This window comes from Lepisma saccharinum, unplaced genomic scaffold (genome assembly GCF_977018435.1).
Source record: "Lepisma saccharinum unplaced genomic scaffold, izLepSacc3.1 HAP1_SCAFFOLD_656, whole genome shotgun sequence".
NCBI lineage: Eukaryota > Metazoa > Arthropoda > Insecta > Zygentoma > Lepismatidae > Lepisma > Lepisma saccharinum.
The window spans coordinates 34,747-51,030 of NW_028143327.1; the positions used below are offsets into that span (position 1 = coordinate 34,747).

At 38.4% G+C, this 16,284-nt stretch overlaps 1 protein-coding gene across 2 annotated transcripts in view; it reads left to right on the forward strand.

Annotated features, from left to right (window-relative positions):
• Positions 1-16,284, forward strand: part of LOC145983114 (N-terminal kinase-like protein) — a 37,451-nt gene that overhangs the window by 11,649 nt on the left and 9,518 nt on the right. For both annotated transcript variants that reach the window (XM_083116392.1, XM_083116393.1), the window contains exons 7-12: positions 3,366-3,489; positions 5,794-5,891; positions 6,255-6,347; positions 9,922-10,057; positions 10,683-10,874; positions 13,718-13,879. In XM_083116392.1, the coding sequence (XP_082972518.1) occupies positions 3,366-3,489; positions 5,794-5,891; positions 6,255-6,347; positions 9,922-10,057; positions 10,683-10,874; positions 13,718-13,879 (805 nt within the window). The remainder of the gene's footprint in view (positions 1-3,365; positions 3,490-5,793; positions 5,892-6,254; positions 6,348-9,921; positions 10,058-10,682; positions 10,875-13,717; positions 13,880-16,284) is intronic.

Genomic DNA, 16,284 nt, shown 5'->3' on the forward strand with positions numbered 1-16,284 from the left:
GGTGTTACAGTAAAAAATATGTTGTGAAAATTGAAAGTGAATATGTCTACAGAGTTAAATCTCTGGTTTACCAATAAGGTAACTCAACAGTTGATATCTGTCCTAAAGGTCTGATTTATCAGTAAAGTTATAGACAAGAGAGATGTTTTGTCCTGGATATCTAGCTGAATATATCAAGGTAAACATTTAGGTAGCTGGTTAGCGTGCATTAAAATTTTGTGATTGTTTGTTACATGTAGTCTTGTTTTTCGTGTAACACAATTTAAGTGGTACTTCTTTTAATGTTGCAATAAACTAAAGTAACTATTTTTAATAGCCTCCCTCACTGTCAAATGGTTAGCACTCTCACCGATGTGAATTTGAGTGCTGCATGGAGACCTGTAATTTTCTGTGGTAGGGCCCCCTCAAATATGGATCATGAGGTGAAAAATGCAGTGAAATTTAAAATTAAGTGAACGGAGTCATATCTCCATGTTAAAATTTAGTTTAATCTATGCTACTAATACAGTGATACATGAAAATGAATACATGATTGTGGGCTGAAACTGCCAGGATGGATATTTTACATATATGTGTTTACGATTATTGTCACATTAAAATGATATTCCATTGCAAACGCTCGAGGGTGGGAGACTCAAATGAGTATGAGTGAGAGTAAGTGGGTGAGATCCCCTAGCATTGCAAGGACAATTGGGGCTACTTGAAAAGAACTAGCAGGCTCCAGTCTCAAAAGCCAGCAGAAAGCAGCGATGGGATTTGATGTGCTGTTGAACCATGGATAAGCGAAGAGAAAACTCTTTTCATTGTGGAAATTATTGGCATGATATTTGTTTTACACATTTAAAAACTAATTTCTTCTACATGCCTTAACAATAAATGCATACATAAGACATTATTGCAAGTTTCCACTAATTTGGAATTCTTGGAGAAGTCTCAGAATTTTATAACAACATTCAGAGACCTATAAAAGTCAAGGAATTTAGATTACAGACTGAAAACACCTTTCAGATTTTTTCTCCAACAAGCTTCTTCATTGATTTTGTTAAATTGGACTGAAGTGGTACTGATATGGGTGTATTGATGTCAGTATTGGAAAGTAGCATTTGGTATTTATTTACTGATGCCAGCTAATATGTTTCTGTAGGCCAGGAATCTCACAGAGTGCACAAAATTGCTGCATGACGCTTTTGTGGAGACTATTTTCAAAATTATGCCAAATTGTCGTTATTTTTGCAACAACACTAACTAACTCTCTATCATTATTAAACCCAAAGGTTTCTGGCTGCAGCAACGTAAGCCTTCCATCTGTCCCTATCCTGGGCAAGATCAATCCAATCTTTTCCATCCTTACCGGTTTCCTTTAGGTCCATCTCAACGTTATCCCTCCTGCAAGTCTCTTACCATCAGGTTTCCCAACAAGAATCCTGTAAACTCTTCTTTCCTCGTCCAGTTGTGCCACATGACCATCCCACCTAAGTCTTCTTGATTTAATTGTTCTAATAATATCTGGATATGAATACAAATTGTACAGTTCTAAGTTATGTAACCTCCTCCACTCATCTGTCTCCTCTTGCCTTTTAAGTCCAAATAATTTCCTGAGGATTTTATTTTCAAATGCTCTTTAATTTATGTTCCTCTTTTAATGCAACAACACTGTGTGGAGATATGGATTTAGTGAGTAAATGATTGTTTCGTGTGAAATTTTGAATATTTTAATGGAAAACTTGAGTATGGTACAATACCAATAAAAAATTATGTAAATATATATATTAATGCCTGAACTACTTTGATTTGTTCCAATTTTTAATATTGGTGTTGGTAGGAATTGTAAGTGTATTGGTATTTGTATCAGTTCAGTGTTATTGGCTCAACTCTACTAAAATAGATGAATATTTTTTAAAATTGACATAACATTGTTGAGTAAACTGCAGTCATTTAATTATTATGCAAATGTTCGTATAACCACAGCTTAGAAATCTGAGCAAAGTATAAGTCTCTCTACTTGTTTGTGGTTTATTTGCTTTACACCAGAGTGAGGCCATGGTAACAGCTGACATGGGAAACACCTTTATGGCAGTAACCTGCTGTTGCTGCGTTTACAAACAAACAATTAGGCCTACCGCTTCACCCCTGTTTGTGCAAGAAGTGGCAACCTTAAAATCCCTCCTCCCAAAGCAGCCAGCAGAGAAACATAATTTTATCAAAATAGCTGTTCTGCACTGAGGGGAGGGGTTGGTTCTTAGCATGGCCTGGGTATAATTCAAAAATCTCAGATCTGTTGTAGTTTCTTCCTCGGGCATTCAGATCAATTAAAAAAAAGAAGAAGAAGAGGAAGAGAGAGAAAAAGGTGTTACCTCCGAAGTGAGCCTGCATACATTCGAGGGTATACGCTTAGTGTCCTGGTACCTTTAAATAAACCAGGATGTCAGTTTTCTGAATTTAACAGTTTATACAATTTAAACTTGTTTTTTTTTTATTTTTCGTCTTTATTTTCAGGCATTGGGGTGTAAGGGGTGACCTTCCACGTAGTACACCCAAATGTCAACCTCACTTCCACATTAGTACACCCTGGACTGAAGACTAACGAGGCTCTGGCGACTGGCCCCATGGCCAGTATAATTTTGTTTGTGTTGTCCTGTTCTTTTGTCCTTGTGTGTGCTAAGTGCCCCTTTACAGCATCAGCTTTTAACGAAAGTCAGAACATTTTAATATTTTATGATTTTAGTTCTGCAACGTTAGAGTTGTTATTTGTAACGATAAGGGGCTGGACCCCGTATAATGTGACGGGTGCAAAATAGCCTTAATGCTGATGCCCCCAAAATTTTAAATTCAAATTAAAAATTATTTTCAGGCATTTAGAAATCACATTATGGAAAAATGAAATAAAAAATGGTTAAAACATTTGTGATCAAGAACTGCACCGGCATCATCATCATCAGCTGCTTGTGCAAAGGATGCAGGTACAGATTTCAATCCCAAGTCATTCATCATTTTAACTACTTTTTAGTGTGTTTCTCCTTAATGTGATTTCTGGACATGCCCGAGAAAGGAACTGCCAACAGATCTGACAAGGGAGAATTAGTATAGAACTTACAAACTACACACAAGTTGAGATTCATGCTTTGTTAATATAAAAGTTGAGGAACTTAACGTTTGAATGCCTTTAAATCTTTATAAAATGGCATGGAAATATTTTTTTTGTGAAAATCTGAAAAACTCTGGGAATGTGATTTCCCAAAATGAGTGAGCACCTGTATTAGTTTTAAGTAATTTTAAACTTCCTCGTATTATATTTCCCTTCAGGAGTGTTAATGAACAGTGTAAATTTATTGTAAACAGCAGATTCAGTTTGTTTATTTCTCCAGCTGGGATCCTTGCTCAACGAAGCCGACTACCAGAAGAAGATTGTGCCATGTGTGGTGAAGCTGTTTGCTTCCAATGATCGGGCAACAAGGATACGACTTCTTCAACAACTGGAGAATTTTATAGGTATAATTTCGTTTTAAGCATCATTAAATACAGCTTCATGGAGGTAGCATGTATGTGTATTTTTAGGGATGGGGACAGATTAGTACATTCATATTAATTCATCAATATTGTTGCTTTATCAATATGAACAAAAAATTCATAGTCCAAGTCTTACTCAGAACTCAAAATTATTAATTGATTTGGTTTATTTTAGCTTGCTTGTACGTCATATGTCGGCAGAATTCGAAATTAGATCCCCTGTCTTATTGCATATACAGGGTGGACACAAAGTCGCTTTCCCCACCTTGTATGTAAGCATGCAAAGAATAATATTTTTAGACCTGAAATGTTAGTATTGGTTTTCCTGTTATCATTTCTTGCAATTTTCACTAACACACTCGTAGCTCCTAGGCTTTTAAAAAATAACTACTCAATATGCCATCCATCTTGTGCTTCCTTTGTACATGTACTCGTTGGGTGGCATTCGGGTGGTTCATTTACACCAAAAAAGGTAAAGACAATGTGGACTATTGGTACTTCCCGATGGCTTAGTGGTAATGTCGTCGCCTTGTAATCAAGGGGTCCCAGGTTCGATACTCAGTGGAGCCACATGGCACAGTGGTTCGGATCGCACTTTAAACTGTAGATCCATTTCGAGTCCTTATCCTTCATTTTACAACCACAATGTCATCTTTTTTTATCTGGTTTAGTGTCTTTTTGAATTATTTTTCAGTAAAAGTCAGTCTCGATTAGCTTTTCTGTGCATAAAGTGGACTTAAAACATAAATTCAATCAATAAATCAACAATGTGGAGTATGAGGCGTTTGTAATATATGCAAGATTACAATTACAGATACATATTATGATGGCTATGTAAAGTTAATGCACTACTTTGTCATGTGCTACGTTCATAGATTAAGTAGGAAAGTCCAAACATATTCATCAATTCTGTGTATCATCTCTGCAATTTTTCGTTGATGCTTCTATCATCTGCTGCTAATCGCAACGATGAGGATCAAGAATGACCAGGGTTGTGCAATTATGCGTAAAAGAAAAAGTTTTCTACGTGACATGTAAATTACGTGTAAAAAATGTGTAAAATGAAACGTAAAGGACGTAAATATCTGGATCAAACCTAAAAATTAAAAGAAAACATGTTTTTTGCAATTGTTATTGTTATTTATGGCAGATGTCATTGGTAGGATGCCAAAGAAATGCTTTAAAAAACTTCCGAATTTTTTTGTGCTCTGATATTGGAATTTTACAAACTGCCATATTCACATTGACATCATAATTAGCGTATGCAAGTGTGTAATACACATGGAAAAGGAATTTGAAGCTGTTACTAAAACTTTAAAATCAAATCCAAATACATTGTCGATAATCGTTATGTTATAAATACAAGTACTAGTACAAGACTGGTATATAACAATGGATTTCTCAATTTATAAAGACATGTGAAAGAAAAGTTCTATTTTTTAAAAATCTGTTAGTGAGGGTGTGAAGTGGCTCTATGAACAAGCTTCAGAAAATAATGATTTTGTTCTCAAATATGAAAGAAAACTAAAGTGTAAAATGTAATATCATTAAAATAGTTTTTATATTACTAATTTACGAAAGAAAATTAGTTTTTACATATGTGTTACCTTGCCAACCCTGGCGATGAAATTGATGAAAGGGCACTCACAAAGAATGCCCAGGCCAGGATTTGAACCCAGGACCTCTGGCATTGTAGCATACTCTGTTTACCTCTCTGCCACGGAGGTTGGCTTCAATCAATTTCTAAAACCAATACTGCAGTGCATTACTATCAACTAAAGCTGTACTGTCTCCGGGGATAAAATCTCCATACACTAGTTACAATCTGATGCTGTGAAGGTGCACTCGGCACGCATAGGGCAAACAAAAACAGAACATGATCCTATGGAGTATTATATGGCCGTAATTCCAGATGCCAGAGCCTCGTTGGAATTAACATTGGAGTTGCTGTTGTGTACTAGTAGTGAAAGTGTGACGTACTCTTTTTGGGTGCCCAGAAGTCATCCCTTACACCTCTCACTGATTCTTAAGGCACTACAGCTGACCTTCTTGATGGGAGTGGTTAGCACAGCCTGCTGCTACACCAGGAGTCCCATTCACTTATCAGCTATCCCAACTTGCCATTTTCTTGACTTCCACACACCCATCCTATCTGCATTGCATTGTAAGAAATTCAATTTAAGGGACTTTCACGTAGGTCATACTTCATGTGCATTTTAAATGTTTAAGTAAAATATTGATTGCGCAAGCCCAATTAATAGTTTCTAATGTAATGTTTACTTTCAGGCCATTTGCAAGCTAGCACTGTGAATGACCAGATCTTCCCTCAGGTTGCTAATGGCTTTATGGACACAAATCCAACTATTAGAGAACAAACTGTAAAGGTGAATAATTATTATTAACTTACATATATTCTAATTTTTACAACTAACTGCTAAACACATCATTTAAATTCAAATTGTATAATAACACCAATGAAACTTTCCTACATATGTCAGCTCCTTTTATGCAATAATTTTATCCATGCTTTTTGTTAGTTTTAGGCTTGAATGAAAATTTTTAACTCCAGTGAGAATTACAGGTTTTATTTATTGAACATTTCTGTAGATGATAGCAAGTTTAAAGTTATTACTTGTTACATCAGAAATTTTATTGATACACTGTGGCATAATATTGTTTGAGGTTGTATATGTAGGTGTTAGTATTGATAACATGTTAAAATTAATTTTACCCCATTTCCTTTTCAGTCTGTGATACATTTAGCTCCAAAATTAAATTATAATAACCTGAATGTGGAAGTCTTGAGACACTTTGCAAGGCTTCAATCCAAAGACGATCAGGTGAGTAGACTTCTTCACTTCACACACAACTTACATGTCCAAACCATCTTTGTGTTTTTCTGTTCAACTTTCTCTTGCGATAAAGGTACTTGTTAAGACTAGGTTTATGGTTTGATAATGTGAAGATCATAAATATATGTTGGGTCAACTATTTTTAAATGAATGAAATAATGAGAAACAGTCTCTCATCTTCGTTCACAGAGATGCCAGAGTTATTATTTTAAGTCTCATGTTTATGTAGCCTGATTATCTGTGACCTTTTGTCAACATGGTATTAAGAGAACCTGTAATGTGGTGCATATATACATGTATTGAATCATACCATTTTTGAGTACTCTGGTATTAAGTTAAGTCCATGCAGCACTTTTGAATGATAGTAGTTCAACAGGAATGTCAGCAATATCTTGTTGGTGTGTGTAATTACTTTAAAATGGTAGAAGACGTAAGAAGAAATAAAGTTGCTTCAAATTAAGGGATATTTCACACCAAAGGGACAGGCGACACACCTTACTTGGAAAAGAGCCAATCAACGTTAACGTTTGACACTGTAGTAGCATGATCAGGCCTCACATGTGTTCAATTGGTGAAATTCTTCAGTGTGCATCAATCAAGTTACATGAGACTGATCAACTGTCTCGCTTGAAATTTCAAAATTTTTCATACTTGATTTATGAAATTATCAGCCATATCGAGTTCCAATGCCATTCATGCCTGATGCTAGTGATTGGAGCAGGGGTACCCATCCCACCAAGGCCTATGATGCACTCCCCCCAAAAGTAGAGCATTCCTCTTGCCCCTCTCCCATTAAGCCAAAATATTTACTCATATTATTTTGGTCAGACAAAATTTGCGAAACAATATAATACAGACATATTTAAGCAATGTATGTTTAGTTTAAGTACTTTAGGCCTTCATGTTTGCTAACATAAAATGTACAAAACTGCTTAGGCTCACTGCCATTGTTATAGCTCTTTTCGGTTGTTACGGCGTGCGCTCTAGAAGCTGGCAGGGGAAGTGGAGAGCGGGGAAACGACCTATCCAGCGCAACGAGACAGACCGGTTAGAGAGAGAGAGAGAGACTGCAGCGTTGCCAGAGTAGCGGGAAAGAGGAGTTGAAATCGAAAGAACCATGAAATACAGACGTCCCATTGTTCGCGTATGGCCTGAGAATGCGTATTATTCCTATCTTGTGGTCAGTAGAATACCGATAAGTGTATGATATCAAGTGTATACGTTGTAGGAATTCTTTCCAACTGTACCGAATGGTAGCTAGCATTGTCCATTACAATCACTGCGTCTTTGATGTTCCTTTCGTCAAGCGTATCTAAAAACTGCAAAAACCACTTAAAACTAATTTACATGCCTGTAGAAAACCAGTGTGACTGGAACCTACGTGACAAACAATAAAGCGCCCACCTTTACCCACGGGCAATTTTAAACCCCCTGTACCCTCTTTATTTTGCCAGATTTTCGTTGGAGCGTAATTCTGATGTATGTACGTTTCATCTAAATGAAATACCTATATAGGGCAAAGGTTCCTTATCTTTTAGAAGATGCATTTTTCGCAAAAACGTTACTCTGCCTGTAACTCGTATATCGGCTCTCTCTATCAGAAATCGTCTACCGTCATTGCTCTTTTTGTACTTGAACCCCATATACTTCAGTATCCTCCACAACGACGAAACTCCCCACTGAAAGCTTATTAATGTATGCAAATCAACGAAAACTTGTTCAGTGTTGGATATTCACCCTTTACATAATACCCGAGGATAATTCTTATTATTATATCTTTATCGCAACCGTCGATTGCCTTTGTGATAGCTACTGTTCCTTTTGATTCGTTTGCGCAGTGATTCAAATGACGTGGAACCCGACGCCTCAAGACTGTCTTTGCCTTCCCTAACAATATGCTGCACAGTTCGCGTCACAATGGAACAGCGAGAGTACAAATAAACGTCACATCACATGCCACATACACGTTTATCGAAGAAACAATGCAGTTAGGCAATACACGACGCGACAACAATTACTCCCATGTATGTTATTCCTACATTCCGCTCATAACAAACAGGAATCAACACTGGGGCAAAAGACCATCAGCAACGCGGTGAATTGGCAACACAGCAACGTGCAGAACGAAGTTAGCGATGCAGCTTCCTCCCGCAACTGCGTAACTCTCGGCTCCACTGCTAGGTGGTCTGTTCTCTGGTTGGTCAGCGGCATGTTCCCCGCTCCCCACTTCCCCTGCCAGCTTCTAGAGCGGACGACGTAAGAACTGAAAAGAGCTATAGTGTACTGGACCTTATTCTTGACAGTTTGTCTGCTTGACTAATCTTGTTTTAATGTGAACAACATGTCCCCCCTCTTTTCCGAACTGATTCTAGAGGCATAAGAGGTGGTGTTTCATTTCAACCCATCGCCGCAATTACCCACAGGTAAAAAAAGTCAAAGAAACTATTCCCCCTACATTTGTGTGAAGATATATATAGAATTGATATAAGATCTTGTCCCCCCAAAAAAATCCCATGATGCAGGCACATCATGAACCCCCTCTGTTGGCACCCCTGTATTGGAGCACAAATCTTGTATGTAGATATAGATCGACCACAAGGAAAAAAAACCTTGGGACGAGAAGTCCCCGCGCAACTTTCCCTTCTTCCCTCCACCTCGGGCCATAAGGAAGCATGGTCAACTCTCCCCCTCCCCTACTCGCGGGGGTACGGTGCACATGACTCGCGGGTCTGCGCAGGTTGTTTTGCTCGTGGTTCCACTATAGTAAGAGTTTGTATGTGGCTGTCATCTGGTGTTGTCTCAGCACTGTGAAGGCAGTCGTTTTAAGATGGTGCTGGAAGAAATATGCCAGCTCTAAGAGTCTCCCGTGACTGCGTAATCAGGTTTTTGTATGCTCAGAAGCGGACACCAGCAGAGATCCATCAGTAATTGTGTAAGGTTCATAAACCAGACATCGTGAGCAAAAATACGAGCAGACAATTTATGGAAGTCCAATCAATGTGAACAACCCCATGTGCCAGGGGTACCAGGTTCGAATCCTGACCTGGGCATGGATGTTCTTTGTGAATCTTCCTTCATCATATCATCACTCATTCTCGCGATTAGCCAAAAAGTGGAAGAAAAGTGAAGTAAAATAAACCAAATCAATCAATCAAACCGAGTGCACACACGCTCTTTTACATCACTTCAAGTGGGATCCAACCTCGTGCCTTTGAACTTTCATTGCTTCCTTCACCTGATGTGGTTTCTGGCAGGACAACATTTTGACAGGGATGCTGCGGTATAGATGGTTGCAATCTGGCAGCAGACACATACGAAGCGGGCATACAAAATTTAGTGCCACGCTACAACAAATGTGAAACAATGGAGAATTTGTCAAAAAGTAGTTTATGAGTCAAAGTAACTAATTTAATAAATGTCAATTACTACTGATGTTCTTATTTTGTGGCTAATTGGATCTTACTTTCTGGACATTTCTCATATTAGCAAGTAACCAACATATGCATATTAACAATTGTTGTACTTATTTATAATTCAATAATACTTTATTTGTTTATGTCAGGGTGGCATAAGAACCAACACCACTGTGTGCTTGGGGAAAATAGCTCAACATTTGCATCCACAAATAAGGCAGAAAGTCCTCATTTCTGCTTTCATCCGTGCCATGAAGGACCCTTTCCCACCAGCCAGAAGTGCAGGTACGTACCCCAATATGTTCTTAGTATTTTACTGTAGAATCCATTAATGCATACTAATTCCCTTTGGGAAAGAGTTGCCCAGAACTGAAATAACCTTTAATGTGAAACAAGAATAAGTGTGAGGCACATCCAGAATTGTTTAATAATAATAATAATAAAAAAAAATAGTTGAACAAACCCTTTTTCTCTGATAATACATACATTGAGCCTCGATAAAACCCATTGTTTGGTAGTTTATACTACTGAAACAAAGGGATAAAAGTATTTTTACTTCAAGGTTACATAAAATACACCTCAATGTTTTTTCTGTCTAATTCATTCGTCTTTTTTTCAGAATGAACCTTCCATGATACGGTGGTTAACCAGCATCTGAAAATACGGTTGTGTATTGTTGGGTGGTAGGAGAGTTGCTAACCATCCTAACACATTGTTTTCCTCCGTCACTGTATATACACTCTTTGAGATTACCTTTGGCAGTGTCAGCAATTTTGGTCCTTCCCTTCCGATACACTTCAACGTAACAGTACAAATAATCGTCACTTAATAAGGCACTGGTGTACACAATGTAGTTCATTCATACACATTTCTTGCTCTGATTTTGTTGTTCTGTTCTGAATACTTCCAGGAGTCTTGGCTTTGGCAGCCACTCAGCAGTACTTCCTGTTGGCCGAGGTAGCAGCTCGCATTCTCCCTGCCCTCTGCCAGCTGACCATAGACCCAGAGAAGTCTGTGCGGGACAATGTGTTCAGGACCATCAAGGGATTCTTGGGAAAGATGGAGAAGGTGTCGGAAGATCCGAGCCTCAGGGAGTCAATGGGTGAGAAATCTGAATCACTTCCCATCGATTTATGTATTTATTGGTTCCTTTTTGGGAATGAAATCAATACTTCTGAACAAATAGTAATTATGAATACTGACAAAATTTCTTCTCTTCAAGATATGCATAGTTTAAGAACTATTTTTGTAGGGAAAGCTGTGGTAATTACTGACAAATCTCTCTTGTTACTCCTTTCATATTGCAGTGTGTTTCAAACGTTGGGTAAACAACACCTTTTATCACAACATGATAACTGGAAGAGATATTCACAATGTGTTAAGAAGTCTTGTAAAAAAGTGTTCCCCTGTACTTTGCACCATGCCATGAAGGTGTATAGGGGGTGTGGAGTTAGGGCCCCACACTTTCTTTATCACAGTTGAAGGTGGGGGTGATGTGATCAGCACCATGCCCCTGGCTGCCTTTACCCCCAGAGTTTCCTCCAGGTACCCACTTGATACGACGCTGGGTAGGCACCGGAGCTACTTGAACAGGTGGAAAGAATCTTGGTTTTCCCCCGCTGGGGATCAAAACCGGGTCTCTTACATGGTGGTTCAGATGTTAAGAAGTCTTGTACATTGATATTTTCAAATACATTTTTTCGATCCACAGTTTATACCGTGCGTCCATTTCGATCTGCAGCCGAGAGATCGGGAGAAGCGTGGCGGGCGGCGCTGACGGAGAAGCCGACATTTGCGGCCTGTAATGCCCGCTTATTTTTATAGACATATGCAGACATTTATATAAATATTGCAAAACTAGCACTAACCTGTGTTATAACACGCAAAAGTTCTTCTGTAATTCATCCAAGTTCTGCTCTTATATACACAAATAAATACGCTATAGAAACGATGTTAAGAGCCACAGATAAAAAAGCATTTTAATCATGGTTTTGATCAGTAACGTCCTGCTTAAGTTTATATCCTTGAAAGAGTTTTGTGGCGATGGGAATCGTTTGGAGGTTTCGAATGTGCAACACTGTATCAGGATTACACTGCAGACGAAACCGATAAAAGTGAATGGTTTTCGTGAGCTTCCTCACAATCCGAAATATCCGAGCTCGAGTTTTTTGTTCCTTCGCGACTAGATGAAGACAGAGTTGTAAATATAGTGGCGAGCAATGTAAACCAAGAGCGTGTTAATTTCGTACTGTGCGCAAGAGTGTTATTCTTGGTTACTTGCAGTTACTTGTTTGTGTTATTGTAGTGTGTATGTGTGACGTGTCAGTGAGACGATTGGAATGCCAGCCGCAAGATTCACGTTAGAACAAAGATTTTTTATGTATGACACGTACCTACGTGAAAACAAACTCGTGTAGAGACGTGTGTAGGTAATTTGTACAGAAATTCCCATGCGTTTCAACTCCACACAGAGATACAGTTAGATATCTTGTCCTTAAATTACGAGAAACTGTATTGTTAAATTTTAAAACACCTAAGCAAAAACGACGGATTCTAACCGAAGTAAAACTCGATGATATTGGTGCAGCGTTAGAACGTTCTCCAAACAAACCTCTACGCCGTGTTTCACAAGAGGTGGGCGTGTCAAAATCATCGGCACATACAGTCACTAAGCTACTAAAATTAAAACCATACTCTTATAACACAGGTTAGTGCTCGTTTTGCAATATTTATATAAATGTCTGCATATGTCCATAAAAATAAGCGGGCATTTCAGGCCGCAAATGTCGGCATCTCCGTCAGTGCCGCCCGCCACGCTTCTCCCGATCTCTCGGCTGCAGATCGAAATGGACGCACTGTATAATTTACACTACACGTCATCAGTATTGCAATATTAACTCATACAATAGACTACATATATCTTTTTGGACAACAGAAAGAAGGTATATGTTGTGGCTATTGTCTAAGTTAATGTTATAAATAGGGTGCAGATTTTTGCCTCTTTGCCTTTTTATATTTCTTGGTAGTAAAACATAGACTTTAGTATTTAAAGTTTGTTTCATGGTGTTCCTAGTCTGAAAATGCATTTTTGTATTGCCTATAAATGCCTATTTTGAGGGTTAGCACCTATTTTGCTTAATCATGCCTAAAATGCCTATTTTGCCATTTTTTGTTTACTTCACATTTTTTTTATGCACCTTTCGGTTTCCTTACATTGAAGAAGTAAAGCTTTTGTTTACATTGAAGTGACTGAAATATGGTATTTGCAAGATTTGAGGGTCTCAAAGAGATGTCAGATCTTTGAAAATAACTGGAAAACCTGTTTGTTACTCGTACTTTGCCATAAAGGCTCCAATGACGTCAGGGGTCCTGGGTTCGAATCTCTGCCTGGGCATGGGGAATCTTTGTGAGTGTCCATTAATCAATTTCATCACATTATCACCTATTTCATTTTTGATGCCTTTTAAGTGCCTATATTCATAATTTTTGGTGCCTATTTGCCTGCCTATTTGAAAGGTTTTTAGTGCCTATAAATCTGCACCCTAGTTATAAACCCACACCTACTTTCGGCCACGTCAGTCATAATGACCGAAATATGAGGCTTGACTTGGTTGTTCCTAGCGTGCTGTGGATCACAAGTAGAACTATGATGTGCATAAGGCATGATCAATAAGGTGTGGGGAGTCAAATGCACATAAATATGTTTTGGCTGTTCTATTTTGTACAGGAAAAGAAACTTCATAACCGAATTTCCAAAGTATAGTCCAATGACCACTTTGGTGCAGGAGGAAGGAATTAGCGAAACCACCCACGCGGGGAATGTGTTAATGCTTACTCTGAACAAAAGTGGTTGTTAAATTTCCATTGTGGTTGTGGAATAAACCATACAGGTTAAATATAATTGGATTTTGTGCAAAAACTTTAATTTTGTTGGTGTTTTTGCAGAGGCTGATGTCCACACGGCTACACCAAGCTTATCAAATGCGGCAGCTACGTGGGCAGGCTGGGCTGTGAGTGCCGTCACTTCAAAGTTCTACAGGAGCCAATCGGACACTGTGAGGTCGACCACCATCACAAGCAAGAGTTTGAGCAAGCCTGGGTCTTTGGGTGAGTATAGTTGCAGTATTTTTTTGTTTAGATGTAAATACAGTGTTGGACTCATTAGTTGATACAATGAAACACAGATAAACTCACTTTGTGTAGAGAAATTTGACAGATTTTATGTTTTTGTGATACACATTGCATTGTTATACACACTGCAAGTACGAAGTATAACCACCTTCATCTCTTTTCTAGCCCATTTTAATCACTGCTTCTGTACAGTTCCCATATCACTCTTTATTTCTAAATTTCAAACCATGTGCTTTATGAAATTACATGTTGCTCCAAAGATACAAGAACACCCTTACAACAACCAGAATTAATATTATTTCCTTTGTTATAACTAGGGATATGACGAAGCTGAAAATTTACTGATGCCCATGTACTCGCAGATAATTTTTGGAACTGATACAGATTCCGATACATAAGATTATTAAACAGAAATGGGGGCCTCCCCGATGGCGTAGTGGTAACGTCGTCGCCTTGTAATCAAGGGGTCCCGGGTTCGATACCCGGTGGAGGCACATGGCACAGTGGTTAGGATTCCATTTTTAACTGTAGGTCCAGTCCCGATTAGCCTTCCTGTGCATAAAGTGGACTTAAAACAACAAATCAATCATAAACAGAAATGGGATGTTATTTTCTGCATGACAAAAATAAATTTGCTATGTACATTTCTATTGCATATCATATGTATATACATATATATTCTCAAGAGATGCAAATGTACATTTCCATCTACAAAAGGTTATGTGAACTTAGAGATTTAACATTAGTACACAAGCAGTTCTTTGAAATGCAAAATGAATTTCTTTCTGTTCTGCCAGATTCAACTTCAGAAATATGAGATTTGGAAACACTTCAGGAAGTAACCTACTTCTTATCGCAAATCTGTTCAGCAACACTGAACACTGAATACTGATGCAGCAGGTATGCTCAAGTATTTTCTCAGCACTTGCTTCAGGTTTGAATACTCATTTTTGAATTTCCAATACAACAGCAGATCCTGGTTCAGCAATGCACTGTTTTATTTCCGATTTATAGGTAGGTTGATCGTCTGAATGAGAGTTTGCAATAATTTTATTATTTATTTATTTATTTATTATATTGAACTCAACAGGTTTACACCAATTTACAGAGTTCACATTGTAATAGAATAGTACAATTTCTTATACAATACATAGAATAACAATATTGTAGAGTTTCATAACATATTTCCATCTATTTTTTTAGCCAATGTATTCATAACTGTTTTCTTGAATTGGGAATATGACATTGTGAATAAATCGACACTTTTATTCTCTTTCTCCATAGCATTGTAGACCGCACTCATTCTCCAAATAGGTGACCTTTTCATGATATTTGTTCGTGCTTTGCTCACATAGAAGGTTCCATGCTTGGGTTGTGTTTTTATGTTCGGAATGCATATTTTGAATTGTGAAAGCCACAGAGGAGATCGAAGTTTGCCGTTAAAAATTTTCCAAAGTAGCATAAGGTCTCGGGCTGTCCTTCTGTGGTCAAGTCTGTCCATATGGAATTGCTCTATTAAGTTGGTATACGATTCGAACCTGGGAAATTCGCCTTCCAGTTTGAATTTCATGTATCACAATAATTAGTGGCCGCGGTGGCTCAGTCGGTTACGCGTCTGACTACCATGCTCAAGGTCCCGGGTTCGATCCCCGGCCGGTTCAAATCCGGGAACTTTTCTAACGGTGGAAGCGGCCCCGGCGCCTACCCAGCGTCGAATAACATGGGTACCTGGGGGAAACCCTGGGGGGTAAAGGCGGTCAGGGGCGTGATGCTGATCACATCACCCCCACTCACGACCGGATCAAGAAAGTGTGGGGCGTTACCCCCACACCCCCTATACGCCTTCATGGCGTGGTGCTATGCACAGGGGAACACTTTACCTTTTATCACAATAATTTTGACTGTACACGTTCTAAATTTGCTGTACGTTTTTGAACTTCTGTGTTCCATACGACAGAGCCAAATTCGAGTTTTGTACGCACTGTAAAACTGTAGTATTATCTGTACCGGTCTAAATATCGGATTTTTGCCGATGCCGATATGTCAATTTCTGCCGATTTTCATACATCTGTAATCGGCTTCGGCACATCCCTGGTTATAACCAAAAAATGGCATAAATAACACTGTAAACAATGTACGTATTGCTCCAGGCATTTTTGCAAACGTGCAAAGAATCATGCTGCCATGTATTCTTGGGACACACTAAAAGAAAGGATTGTATTGTGGGTATCAAGATTACATCGAAGCAGACATACAGTTTAATCCCATAAAAAGTTATAACAATCGTCAAATATATTTAGTTAGAACACTTTCAAAACAAGGAAATGTGCTTCTTTTTACAATGAGTCCCAATAATTTGGCCAATACTGCATTGACACATA